The sequence below is a fragment of the Erinaceus europaeus genome, chromosome 16 (assembly GCF_950295315.1).
Source record: "Erinaceus europaeus chromosome 16, mEriEur2.1, whole genome shotgun sequence".
NCBI lineage: Eukaryota > Metazoa > Chordata > Mammalia > Eulipotyphla > Erinaceidae > Erinaceus > Erinaceus europaeus.
This window is the reverse complement of record NC_080177.1, coordinates 29125590-29139001: the sequence shown is the minus strand read 5'-3', so window position 1 is coordinate 29139001 and position 13412 is coordinate 29125590. Positions and strand designations below refer to the sequence as shown.

Sequence of the window (13412 nt, the reverse complement as noted above, 5' to 3'; positions counted from 1 at the left end):
ATCAACATTAAATCACTAATAAAAAAAGAAAAATAGGGTGGAGGTAGATAGCATAATGGTTATGCAGAGACTCTCATGACTGAGGCTCTGTGAAGTCCCAGGTTCAATCCACCACACCACAATAAGCCAGAGCTGTGCAGTGCTTTGCTGTTGCGCTCTGTGTCTTTCTCTGCATCTCTCTTAAAAATAAATAAAATACTTAAAAAAAATAAAAATATTGGGGGTTGGGCGGTGGCGCAGTGGGTTAAGCGCATGTGGCGCAAAGCGCAGGGACTGGCATAAGGATCCCGGTTCGAGCCCCCGGCTCCCCACCTGCAGGGGAGTCGCTTCACAGGCGGTGAAGCAGGTCTGCAGGTGTCTATCTTTCTCTCCCCTTCTCTGTCTTCCCCTCCTCTCTCCATTTCTCTCTGTCCTATCCAACAACGAATTGCGTCAACAAGGGCAATAATAATAACCACAACGAAGCTACAACAAGGGCAACAAAAGGGGGGAAAAATGGCCTCCAGGAGCAGTGGATTCTGGTGCAGGCACCGAGCCCAGCAATAACCCTGGAGGAGGAAAAATAAAAATATTGAGCCTTTCTCATAATTAATGATCTAGCATTGATAAATGATTAACAAATGCTTATTCTTTGTTTCCCCTCATGTCCTTTTGTTTTAGTACAGAATCTCATCCAGGATACACAATAGAATTACATATGTTCTTTATGTAGGCTTAGATATACTTTCTCCTATTCCATACCCTGTCTTTTGATGCACTTGTAAGTGTCTTGCCAGAAGCTGAATAAGAACAGCAGAGAAGGGGATCGGGCAGTAGCTCAGCTGGTTAAGCGCATGTGGCGCCAAGCGCAAGGACCAGCATCAGGATCCTGGTTCCAGCCCCCGGGCTCCCCACCTGCAGGGGAGTCGCTTCACAAGTGGTGAAGCAGGTCTGCAGGTGTCTTTCTCTTCCCCTCTCTGTCTTCCCTCCTTTCTCCATTTCTCTCTGTCCTAACAACAATGAGAACAATAACTGCAACAGTAAAACAAGGGCAACAAAAGGGAATAAATAAATAAATAAATAAATATTAAAGAAAAACAGCGGACAAAACAAAAAGCAGAACGTGGCCTGGATTTGCTGTGTTGCACCAAAGTAAAGGGCTCTGTAGTGTGGTGTTTATTCAGGTCCTGGAACATGAGGGCAGAGGAGGACCTAGTTGGGGGCTTAGTGTGTATGTAGAAAACTGAGAAATGTTACGCACATACAAGCTACTGTATTTTACTGTTGACTGTAAACCATTAATCCTCCCAATAAAGGTTAAAAAATGAGTTACCAATCTAAAAAGGCAAGGTAGAAACTTAATGCACATTACAAAGTGAAATTAGTGACTATGAAAAGAATACTATGATTCCAACTGTAGTTGATCATTGAGCAATATTGGCTTGAACTGCATAAGCTCAGTTACATGTATATCTTTTTCTGTTTTATGATTTTATTTATTAATCTGAGAGGTGGAGAAAAAGGAGAACCATAGCATCACTTAGGAACATGTGCTGGCATAGACCAATATGTTAGTGAATATGGATATGTTTTAGGTATAACTTATGACCACTAGCAGATACTAGTAAAACTTCTGATAAAATTTAAAAAAAAAGTGTCAGGGCCGGGTGGTGGCACACCTGGTTGAGCACACATGCTACAGTGCGCAAGGACCTAGGTTCGAGTCCCTGGTCCCCACCTGAGGGGGGAAAGCTTCACGAGTGGTGAAGCAGTGCTGCAGGTGTCTCTTTATCTCTCTCCCTCTCTGTCACCCCCTTCCATCTCAATTTATGGCTGTCTCCATCCAATAAATAAATAAAGATAAAAAAAATTTTTAAAGTTAAAAAAATACTAAAATTAAAAAAAAAGTGTCTTGCATATCCAAAGCACATTTTTTAAATTTCTTTATAGGGGAATTAATGTTTTACATTTGACAGTAAATAAAATAGTTTGTACATGCATAACATTCCCCAGTTTCTCATATAACAGTACAACCCCACAAGGTCCTCTGTCATCCTTCTTGGACCTGTGTTCTCCCCACCCACCCACCCACCCCAGAGTCTTTTACTTTGATGCAATATGACAATTCCAGTTCAGGTTCTACTTGTGTTTTCTTTTCTAATTTTGTTTTTCAACTTCTGCCTGCAAGTGAGATCATCCCATATTCATCCTTCTGTTTCTGACTTATTTCACTTAACATGAATTTTTCAAGGTCCATCCAAGATTGGCTGAAAACGCTGAAGTCACCATTTTTTATAGCTGAGTAGTATTCCATTGTGTATATATACCACAACTTGCTCAGCCACTCATCTGTTGTTGGACACCTGGGTTGCTTCCAGGTTTTGGCTGTTACAAATTGTGCTGCCAAGAACATATGTGTACACAGATCTTTTTGGATGGATGTGTTGGGTTCCTTAGGATATGTCCCCAGGAGAGGAATTGCAGGATCATAGGGTAGGTCCATTTCTAGCCTCTTGAGAGTTCTCTACAGAGGTTGGACCAATTTACATTCCCATCAGCAGTGCAGGAGGGTTCCTTTGACCCCACAACCTCTCCAGCATTTGCTGCTGTTATCTTTTCTGATGTATGACATTCTCACAGGAGTGAAGTGGTATCTCGTTGTTGTCTTTATTTGCATTTCTCTGACAATCAGAGACTTGGAGCATTTTTTCCTGTGTTTCTTGGCCTTTTGGATCTCTTTCTGTGGTGAATATTCTGTCCATGTCCTCCCCTCATTTTTGGATGGGGTTATTTGTTTTCTTGTTGTTGAGATTTGCAAGTTCTTTTTTTAATTTCCTTGAGTAGTGACTCATAATTTTCAGTGTACAAGTCTTTCACTTCTTTGGTTAGGTTTATTCCTAGATATTTTATTGTTTTGTTGCTATAGTAAAAGGAATTGATTTCTGGATTTTAACTTCTTCTAACTTAGTGTTTGCATAGAGGAATGCCACTGACTTTTGGATGTTAATTTTGTAAACTGACACCTTACTGTATTGCCTGATGACATCAAAAAGATAATTGCTGGCTTCCTTAGGTTTTTCTAGGTATACTATCATGTCATCTACAAATAGGGAGAGTTTGACTTCTCTTACACTCTGTATGCCTTCAATTCCTTGCTCCTGCCTGATTGCTATGGCAAGAAACTTCCAAAACTTTGTTGAATAGTAATGGTGATAGTGGGCAGCCCTATCTAGTACCTGATCTGAGGGTTAGTGCTTCCAGTTTCACCAGTGAATATGATGTTGGCTGTAGGTTTGCAATATATAGACTCCACTATCTTGAGGAATTTTCCATCTATTCCCATTTTTTTGTAGCAAAGCACATTTTTTATTCTAAAACAAATAAAAAAGTGTGTGTGTGTGTGTGTGTCATATTTTAAAACACCCTCCCCAAAGATGCTAATTGCATCAATTTTTCATTTAACTTCTCTTTCTGTCCTTTATTACTACAACTTCTCTTATTGTGTTTTTAATGAATGTTTTCCCCAGTATATTTTTTCCCATGCTTACTATGTGCTTTTGTTTCCCTTGCAGACACTTCATCATGAAATGTCTTTGTATATTCAACAGCTGAAAATAGACATTGAAAAAGGAAAACTTAGTGACAACATTTCAAAACTCGAAAAACAAATCAATAAAGAAAAGAAACTAATTCGCAGAGGAAGGACTAAAGGCCTCATCAAGGAACATGAGGTAAACAGTCCATTTCCATCCAAACTTGTTCATTGGGCTTACTTTAAATGGTTCTGTATGTCCATTGGCCTAAAGTTCAGTCTTCTTGGAAAATTACTCCAGCTGTCTTACCTTTTGGTGATTATCCCTTAAGTGGCTAGGTTCTAAATAGAGCTTGTGCTTCTTGTTTTGTGGCAGTTTGAAAAATTCATGGTTGAGTTAATATTGTGTGAGCTTCCTTGACATGTCTCAGTGTACTCAGTTCTGAAGACTGCTTCTGTGTTACCTGTTGTGAAGTTCCTATGTTCTTATGAAGACACTGTGTCATCAAAAGAGCAGCGTTTTAAAATTATTTTTTATTTATTAAAAGGAATCATTGACAAAACCATTGGATAAGAGTGGTACAACTCCACACAGTTCCCACCACCAGACCTCCATATACCATCCCCTCCCCTGATAGCTTTCCTATTCTTTATCCCTCTGGGAATATGGACCCAAGATCATTGTAAGATGCAGAAGGTGGAAGGTCTGGCTTCTGTAATATCTTCCCTGCTGAACATGGGCATTGACAAGTTGATCCACACTCCCAGCCTGTCTCTCTCTTTCTCTAGTGGGGAAGGCCTCTGGGGAAGTGGAGCATCAAGGCACATTGGTGGGGTTGTCTGTCCACGGAAGTCTGGTCGCATTCTGCTAGCATCTGAAACCTGGTGGCTGAAAAGAGAGTTAATATACAAAGCCAAACAAATTGTTGAGTAATCATGGACCTAAAGGCTGGAATAGTGCAGATGAAGTGTTGGGGGTCCTCCATTTTGTAGATAGCTAGTGGGAATATTTTAGTTATATTTTAAAGGGCCTGTAGCTATACTAGTGTTTTTTTGTTTTGTTTTGGTTTGGTTTGGTTTTTTTGTTTTGTTTTTGCCTGAGCCTGAAATCTGATATGCAGGTGGATCCTAATTATTGTCTGGGGAGATGATGTCATGGCTGGGAAAAGGTCCAGAAAGCTGAATCAGGGAAGAGAGCAGCTCCTTAATATGGGAAAGGGGTATAAATATTGTTGACTGTAAATCCAATCGATTTGATGTGATCTGGGGCCCATAGTTAGGAGCCTTTGTGACCTCTGCATCCCTGTATATTTGAGCTCACATTCTGTGGTCATGAGTAGGAACATTCCAAGCTGCCCTAATTTCAGCACCCATCTTCCTCAGGTGTAGCAGAGTATGTTGTCCATCCTCCTTTCAGAGGATAGAAACATTCTCTACCATTGTTGATCCAGAGAGCAGCTTTTGTAGAAGACAGCAGATCAGGATATAAATCATCTGGGGGAAAATCTAATGATATATTTTTGGTCGCTTCTGCACTTGACAGTGTTTCTTTTAAGCTTTATTGCTGTGATTCTTCCAATGCCAGTCTGTCTTGCTTTTCCTTCTTTTTTGAAGGAGGGAGGTTCTTTCTCCTCCTCCTCCTTTTACTGTTCTTCACAGATTTACCTTTTTCTCTGTACTATCTTAATGTTTTAGTTTGAGGGCTTTTTTCCCTCCACCTGACTAATTTCTGCCTCCTCTGGATAGAAGGAGAGAGAAAGTAGAGAGAAAGAAAAAGAGAGACACAGCACTGCTTCACTCCTCATTAAGCTCCCCACTACAGGTGGGGACTGTAATATGTACACTCTACTAGGTGTGCCATCATCTGGCCCTAAATCACTTTCTGCTTCTAAGGGTACTCTAGAGACTTTAAATTTAGCATCCAAAACCAAGGCTGCCAATTTTTTTTTTTTTTTAATATGTCCTCATCATGAAAAATATTGCCTATCTTTCTTTCTTTTCCACTTGGCCTTTATGGAGTCAAATACCAAATCACACCTATCACTTTTCAGAACAGCCTTTTTTTTTTCTTTTAAAGATTGATTTTAGTGTGTGTGTGTGTGTGTGTGTGTGTGTGTGTGTGTGTGTGTAGTGAGAGAGAGAGAGAGGAGAGGGAGAGAGCAGGAAGAGGGAGGGAGAGAGCGGAGAGAGGGAGAGGGCGGGAGAGGGAGAGGGAGAGAGGAAGAGGGTGGGAGAGGGAGAGAGCGAGGGGGGTAGAGGGAGAGAGAGTGAGAAAGAGAAAAAGAAAGAGAGAGGGGGAGGGCTTTACAGCTTTACATTGGGGCAGGATGGAGAGAGAGGCAAGTGAGGCATCATTCTGTTATATGCAGTATCAGGGATCAAACTAGGAACCTCGGACAGGTATCTTCCAAGCCCCCAGCTGCTACTTTTCATTCATTCTTCCCCAAGTGTATTGCCAAATCCTTGAGCCTAGAGTGTTTTTCTTTTATAGTAAAGGTTGCCTCACCTTCTGAATTCATCACCAGAGTGATCCATTTAAGTTCAAGTCATTTATGGTTACTCCTTGCATATCTCCAGATTCCTAAGAAAGCCACATAGTGGTTCTCATTCTGACCCCATTCTGAAAAGTGTGTCTTTCTTTCCCTGTGGCTCACCTTTGCAGGCACACTCAACTGCCTGCCATTTAAGATCAGCTCATACTCTTTCATCGCTTGACTGTTTTTTCAGCTGGGAATAACCTCTGTCTTCTTTCACTTGCATAATTCTGATTCACTCCACATCTATTGATAGTTTAGATGGCACTGCTCCTGTGAAGCAGGCTTTCTCTGACTCCTGAAGGAAGGTAATGGCTCAGTCCCAACACTTTATAGACTATATGATCGCTATTTATATGACTACTGGGGGGTAGGGGAAACTTTCCTAGGCCCGCTTATGGTCTATGACTGAGTCTGAATATTAAGCCATTAATGATCGATTAACAGAAGAACATTTAAATTTTGTTGAATATTTGCATGTACTTATAAGTCTTACAGGAGAATGAAGAATCACAGTAGTAAATGAAGATTTAATGTATTTTAGACAAACAATATTGTATGAAACATTGATAAGACAGAGGACTTTGAGCAGGGATTGTAAATGGTAATGAAATATCTTGAAAGAGAAGGATTAGTTTAATGAGATTTATTTGTAGATTCTTTTGCTGCCCTCTCTGATAAGACTTATCTCTAGTAGAAAGGGGACTATTTTCACTATAATACTGCATCCCAGTGACCTTTAAGGCTGACTTCCTCATCTTTGTGGCAATTACCAGGCAAGACCCACTGTGGACAGCCTGTACAAGAATTTGTTGTCAAAGCCACACGTCTGTGAGCTTGAAATTCTTTTTTTTTAAATTTGTTACTCTATTTAAACATAGTTTTGTGACTATTCAGTATTGCATTTTTTTAAATTAGTGATTTAATAAGAATTGACAAGCTTGTAGGATAAGAGGGGCACAATTCCATATAGTTCCCATCACCAGAGTTCTGAATCCCATCTTACATAAACTCACTTTAGGAACATTTCATTCTTTCCTTCCTCAATTAGGCCTGCTTTTCTGAGGAAGGCTACCTATACCACCTTGATCACCACATGCAAGTTCTGCGGGAGTTGTGTGAAGAGCTGACTTCACAGAAGACTCAACAAGAAGTGAGGAGAGCGCTCAAAGATTATGAACAAAAGATAGAAAGACTTCGAAAATCCGCTTCTGAGATTCAAATGCTGCTGCAGCCCATGGTGGGAGGCACTTCCAAACACAAGTTAGTGTTTCATAAGAATCACTATACTTGGGATTCGGGCAGTAGCGTAGCGAGTTAAGCACACGTGGCAAAGCGCAAGGACCGGCATAAGGATCCTGGTTCAAGCCCCTGCTCTCCACCGGCAGGGGAGTCACTTCACAGGTGGTGAAGCAGGTCTGCAGGTGTCTATCTTTCTCTCCCCCTCTCTGTCTTCCCCTCCTCTCTCCATTTCTCTCTGTCCTATCCAACAACAACGACATCAACAATAATAACTACAGCAACAATAAAAACAACAAGGGCAACAAAAAGGAAATAAATATTAAAAAAAAAAGAATCACTATACTTTATGTGGTCTGGGAGGTGGTGCAGTGTATAGGGCATTGGACACTCATGCATAAGGTCCTGAGTATGATCTCCGGCAGCACATGTACCAGAGTGATGTCTGGTTCTTTCTCTCTCCTCCGATCTTTTTTATTAATAACTAAATAAAAATATTTCTAAAAAAAAAAGGATCACTACACTTCAGAGAAAAATAAAACATACCCTCCTTTAAAACCAAATGTTATTATTGATTCTCTTAGATTTCTGTTTTCTTCTTGTGTGTATTTGAAATAAGAAATTTTGGTTTCTTTCTAGGGGAACCACAAGCACATCTGAGAATGGAGGAAGGGATATCCACAGTGAGGTATCATCTGCTAAATCAGACTATCAGATGCCAAATGAAAAGGTATTACATGTGGATACTGTATTTCAGAAGTTAACCCAATGCATTAGACAAAGTGTACAAGAATCCATCATTCATTAATTGTTGGCTTTCTTCCATCAACTGAGAATTTGCATAGAGAAAAAAATGTTTTGAAAGACTTAGAATATAACAAATCAAATCTATACAAGCATACCATAATATTCCTATGAGGATACAAATAGTTCTTTTAAAAAGATCATTTTGCACTGTTAAAAATATATGTTGTCTGGCCACATTACTGTTGAGTGTATAAGAGATTGCTAGTCTGTGCAGACACCTCCGTTTCATTGATATGAACTAACATACTTAGCTTTTATCTCTTTTCACTTTAATATTTTTCTTTTTTATATTATCTGTTAATTTTTTTATTTTCTTTTTTTATTTCTTTATTGGGGAATTAATGTTATTCATTCAACAGCAAATACAATAGTGTGTACATGCATAACATTTCCCACTTTTCCATATAACGATACAACCACCACTAGGTCCTCTGTCATCCTTTTTGGATCTGTATTCTCCCCACCACCCACCCTAGAGTCTTTTATTTTAGTTAGTTTTTTATTTATATTTAATTCTTATAAAGTCAAAGAGAAATTGAGAGAACAAAAAAAAATAGTGAGAATGAGAGAGAAAAAGACAGAGAATCACTTGAGAAGTATCCTCCCTACAGGTGGGGACTGAAGGCTTGAACCCAGGTCCTTGAGTGTGGTAAAGTGTTCTCAATGGCACCACCACCCAGCCCCTTTAATTTGTTTGTTTAAACAGAGCACCCTTTTGTTTGTTTGTTTAAACAGAGCACTGCTCAGCTCTGGCTTATGGTGGTGCAAGGGGTTGAACCTGGGACTTTGAACCTCAGGCATGAGAGTCTCTTTGCATAACCATTATGCTATCAACCCCTGCCCAACCCTTTAATGTCGTTTTCTTTTCTTTGGGAATAAAGTTTTCTAAATTCTTGAATTCTAGGTAACTGGGCATTTGTTTTATATCACAACCTAAACAACCGGTTAGAAGGTGCAGGGAAGGGGAAAAACATGTATTTACTTGCAGAGCTGTGCTTGTGCACATTAGGATTCTACCTACTTTTGACTGTTGTTATGTAGAAACAGCAGTTAGGGGTTAGGAAAACTCTTTTGCCATGTCGACACACCAATTATAAGGTGAAACTCAATATAATAAATTGTCCCCAACCTGTGGGAAGGCCTTTCTCTGAACTAAGAAATCTCAAATAAATTGTGTTTTGTCTTCTACATTGAAATATAAGGAATCAGTGGTATATTTTTATTTAATAGAATAAAGTAAAATTCCCAACAGTTAAGTATAGTGAAGATATAATGTTTTCTTTTTTGCATATTTGCTTAGCCAATGGAATCTAAGATGTATGGCCAAGAGTCAGAATTACAGCCCCAACAGGAAGAAAATAAGGAGAAGTATGAAGTGGATCATAATGCATCTAAAAATAATTTACTAGACAGGTAAAGTCTTTTAAACAAATGAAAATTTGCCATAAGTCTTTCATTAGTGCAAGCATACTACTTTAATTTACGGATAAATTTTAATAACATTTTATTATTCTTTAGTGATAAGTTTTGTATGTGGCCTAATAACATAAACAGAACTTTCCTGGGGGGTTGTTTCATAAGTAGTAAGCAGTGATTAAAACAATTTTAGGGAGTCGGGCGGTAGCGCAGCAGGTTAAGCTCAGGTGGCTTGAAGCGCAAGGATCGGCGTAAAGATCCCGGTTCGAGCCCCTGGCTCCCCACCTGCAGGGGAGTCATTTCACAAGCGGTGAAGCATATCTACAGGTGTCTGTCTTTCTCTCCCCCTCTCTGTCTTCCCCTCCTTTCTCCATTTCTCTCTGTCCTATCCAATAACAACGAATCAATAACAATAATAACTACAACAATAAAACAACAAGGGCAACAAAAGGGAATAAGTAAATAAATATATAAAAAAAACAATTTTAGTCTTGGTTTTAAAATTAAGTAATGTTGCATTTCAATTTTTCTCAGGTATGACATGCACAAAGAAACTCTTACCCTACATCTTAAAAATAACACATCTAGAATTACTTCTGATTTTCCTAGTAATAAGGAAAGGAGTAGTGCTTGTCTACAGGATAAACTCACAGACTTACAGGTAATGACTGCAGATATCATTTCTTTAATTATCTCTTTCATTAGAAAATAATACTACCATCAGTAGAAACGTAACCATTTTTGTTGAGGTCACTCATTGTAGATGTTTCCAAGAAACACTCCGTGTTGGGCTGCATTCCTAATATCATCTTATTCCAGAAAGTGATTTGTAATCAGTTTCCAGACCCAGGATAGACTTTGGTTCAGGGTTCTGATTACATGCTCTAATTTGGTACTTTGGATATTGTGACTTGTAGAATTTTAGGTTTTTCTTGGGACTGCAGTGGGAGATTCAAACACAAGAATGTGTTTGGTTATTTCAACTATCACTGCTTCTCGGCTGCTATTGCCATTATTGCTACTAGTAGTATATTTTCTTCCTTCCTCTCTCTCTCTCTCTCTCTCTCTCTCTCTCTCTCTCTTTCTTCCTTTCTTACCAGAGCACTGCTCAGCTCTGGCTTATGGTGATACGGGGGACTGAACCTGGGACTTTGGAGCCTCAGGCATGAGAGTCTTTGCATAACCATGCTGTCTACCCCTCGCCCAGTATATTTTATTTCTTTAAAGTGGGACATTTAAAGTATCAGGACAATTTTGGTTTGGTTTTAAATTCTGGATAGAGTGGGAGAGAGACAAGAGAGAGGAAGGCAAGACACCATCGCACAGCTCTGATACCCACCTGTGGTAATAGGGTTTGAACCTAGGACTCACCGGCAGTGAAAGGCTGCTCTCTACTGGGTGAGCTGTCTTTTAGCCCCTTTGTCTTGCTTTAAAGTTAACAGGGATTCAAGATTTAAAAATCAGGTAAAAAAAGAAAAGTGTTTTAATTGTTCATCATCTTAACCAAATTTCATCATCTTAACCATATTCCAGAGAGCCATCAGGAGAAGCATTACATTTGACTCATGAGCTACAGAGAAGAAAAAAAAAAGAAACTACTGTGGTGGACACACACAGTTCCTTATTTTGGAGATTATATTTGTGCATCTTAGGCAAAACTGTGTGTGATTGGAAATGCTTTGCAGAGAACCTTCACGGAAAACTCACTAGATGGAGGAGGGAGCCATAGTTGGTTTCTGTAATGCCCTCCTGTGTTACCTAGTTATGTGGCCAGTTCCATAGTCATTCTCTACCATCTGCTTCCTATTTTCCAGTTGAATAAGCAAAATTCAAATGTTGAAAGCTCTGTTATTCAAGTGACAGGTTTAACATGTTTCATCACAATTAATGAATTGTCTTGGGACCTTACTCCTGTGACTGAATAATGAGTTGGTTATAAAAGCTATACTAATCCTTATGGAAATGAGAATAAATTATACTCATGAATACTCAGTAGCATTTAGTAGTAGTGCTGCTTCCCCCCTTTTTTCTGAAGAAGATAAAAAGCTGGATAGTGTAAAATTTTAAATGCTTAATTACAACTCAAATTTAATTTTTATTTCCTTGGTAAAAATAGTTTTGGCTCAGCCTGATTTTATTTTAGTATAGGGGAAAAAACAAAAGTTTTATGACCTAAAGTAAATAGAAAAATGTGTTCTTACATCCACATGTGTCTTTCTGACTACATTCTGCTCATCTAACTTAGGGGAAGGTTGTTTGAATTCTTTTGAACACCAAATTGGTGATTCCATTCACTGATTGAAGGGCCCTCTGAGAGTACATTTAATGCCATTGTTCCCTGAAGGACACATCACTTGTAGAAGATTGAAAATATATTTTCACGTGCAACTTTGTGTCCATAGTTGATAAATGTCTCATTTTGTAAAAAACAGAATTATTTTGCCTATTGCTGATCAATTAATGTTTTATGTAGATATTAAAAAATGAAACTGAGGCTTGCTGGAAAGAGTTCGAAATCACTTCATTAAAGTCAGAAGAGCTTGTGAGTGACACACACAAATCTCTTGTAGTTAAAACAAGAGACCAATTAAAGAGAAAAGAAAGAATGCTTCAGAAGACTCTTAATACCAGGTATAATTCTGAAATCTACTAACCCAGAATTTACTAAATTTACAAATGCCATTTTAAGAAGAACTGTGCTATAATGTATGTTGTTAGATGTCACAACAACTGTGAGAGAAGCTGCGAATGTGATTACATTTCATTGATGCAGAAACTGCTCAGGGAGCTTAAATAACATAGCCAGGCCACTGGCCATAGACTTAAATGGAACTTGAGTCTGTAGTGTCCCAAAGACTCCTCCCAATATCTTTCCTAGAGCATGAGTTTAATTTTATCACATATCTTCCTAGATCTTCATTTTCTACCTCCTCCCACCTTAAAAAAAATCATTTTATTGGGGGCTCAGTGGTTTATAGTACAATTTTCCGTCTCCCTATGACAGGTTTCTCCAAAACACTCTTACCCCAAAAGTACGTCCTTTATCCCCTTATGCACCAGGATCCTAGTGCCTTCTCCACCTCCCTCTTTTCTCTTTCTTCCCGAGTCCTTTGCTTTAACAGAGTAGACCACATCCAGTCCAAGTTTCCTTATTTCCACCCCCACCACCAGGGTTGGTGCCTGAACAATGTGAATCTATCCTGATGGCTAATTCTTTTTTTTTTTTTTCCCCTTTCTCTTACTTGATAGGACAGAGAGAAATTAAGAGGAGAGAAGGTGAGAGAAAAAGAAACATCTCTTTTGTAACTAGGGAGCAGGAGCTTGAACCCAGATCCTTGCACATGGCAATGTGTGCAATCAACCAAATGAATTACTGCCTAGCCCTCAAGTTTCATCTTTTGTTTCCTTTTTATTTATTTATTTATTTATTTATTTATTTATTTATTTATTTATTTTTTATTTTTTAACCAAAGCATTGCTCAGCTCTGCCTTACGGTGGTGCTGGAGACTGAACCTTATACCTTTAGGGCCTCAGGCAGAGAAGTCTGTCGCATAATAGCTGTGCTGTCTTCCCACCCACTTCCCTCATTTCTAAAGTTACCAGGTTCCCGATACATTTCCCCATTTTTCATAGGTGGAAACTGAGGCACTAGATTGACATTTTATTTATCTAAGTTTGCATGTTTCAATTTTCAGTAAACTCTATTTGTTAATCCCTGCTTATTTTCACTCAAATAATTAATATTGGGGTTTCTTTATCATTAAGGTAAAAATTAAGTTACCTTCAATATTATTTCAAAATAAAAAGTCTTAGTTTTACAACAATTTTCCAGTTACTGTGATATCTATTAGATAGTTAATACTTGAAGATAGCAATGAATTCTTTGGCATTTTTATTACTGATT

The 13412-nt window shown here is 38.7% G+C and overlaps 1 protein-coding gene across 12 annotated transcripts in view; it reads left to right on the top strand.

Moving 5' to 3' along the window:
- SYNE2 (spectrin repeat containing nuclear envelope protein 2) overlaps positions 1-13412 on the top strand; it is a 429917-nt gene that overhangs the window by 158888 nt on the left and 257617 nt on the right. For all 12 annotated transcript variants that reach the window (XM_060174850.1, XM_060174845.1, XM_060174844.1 and 9 more), the window contains exons 23-28: positions 3552-3710; positions 7097-7308; positions 7924-8014; positions 9392-9504; positions 10042-10168; positions 11981-12138. In XM_060174850.1, coding sequence (XP_060030833.1) covers positions 3552-3710; positions 7097-7308; positions 7924-8014; positions 9392-9504; positions 10042-10168; positions 11981-12138 — 860 coding nt within the window. The remainder of the gene's footprint in view (positions 1-3551; positions 3711-7096; positions 7309-7923; positions 8015-9391; positions 9505-10041; positions 10169-11980; positions 12139-13412) is intronic.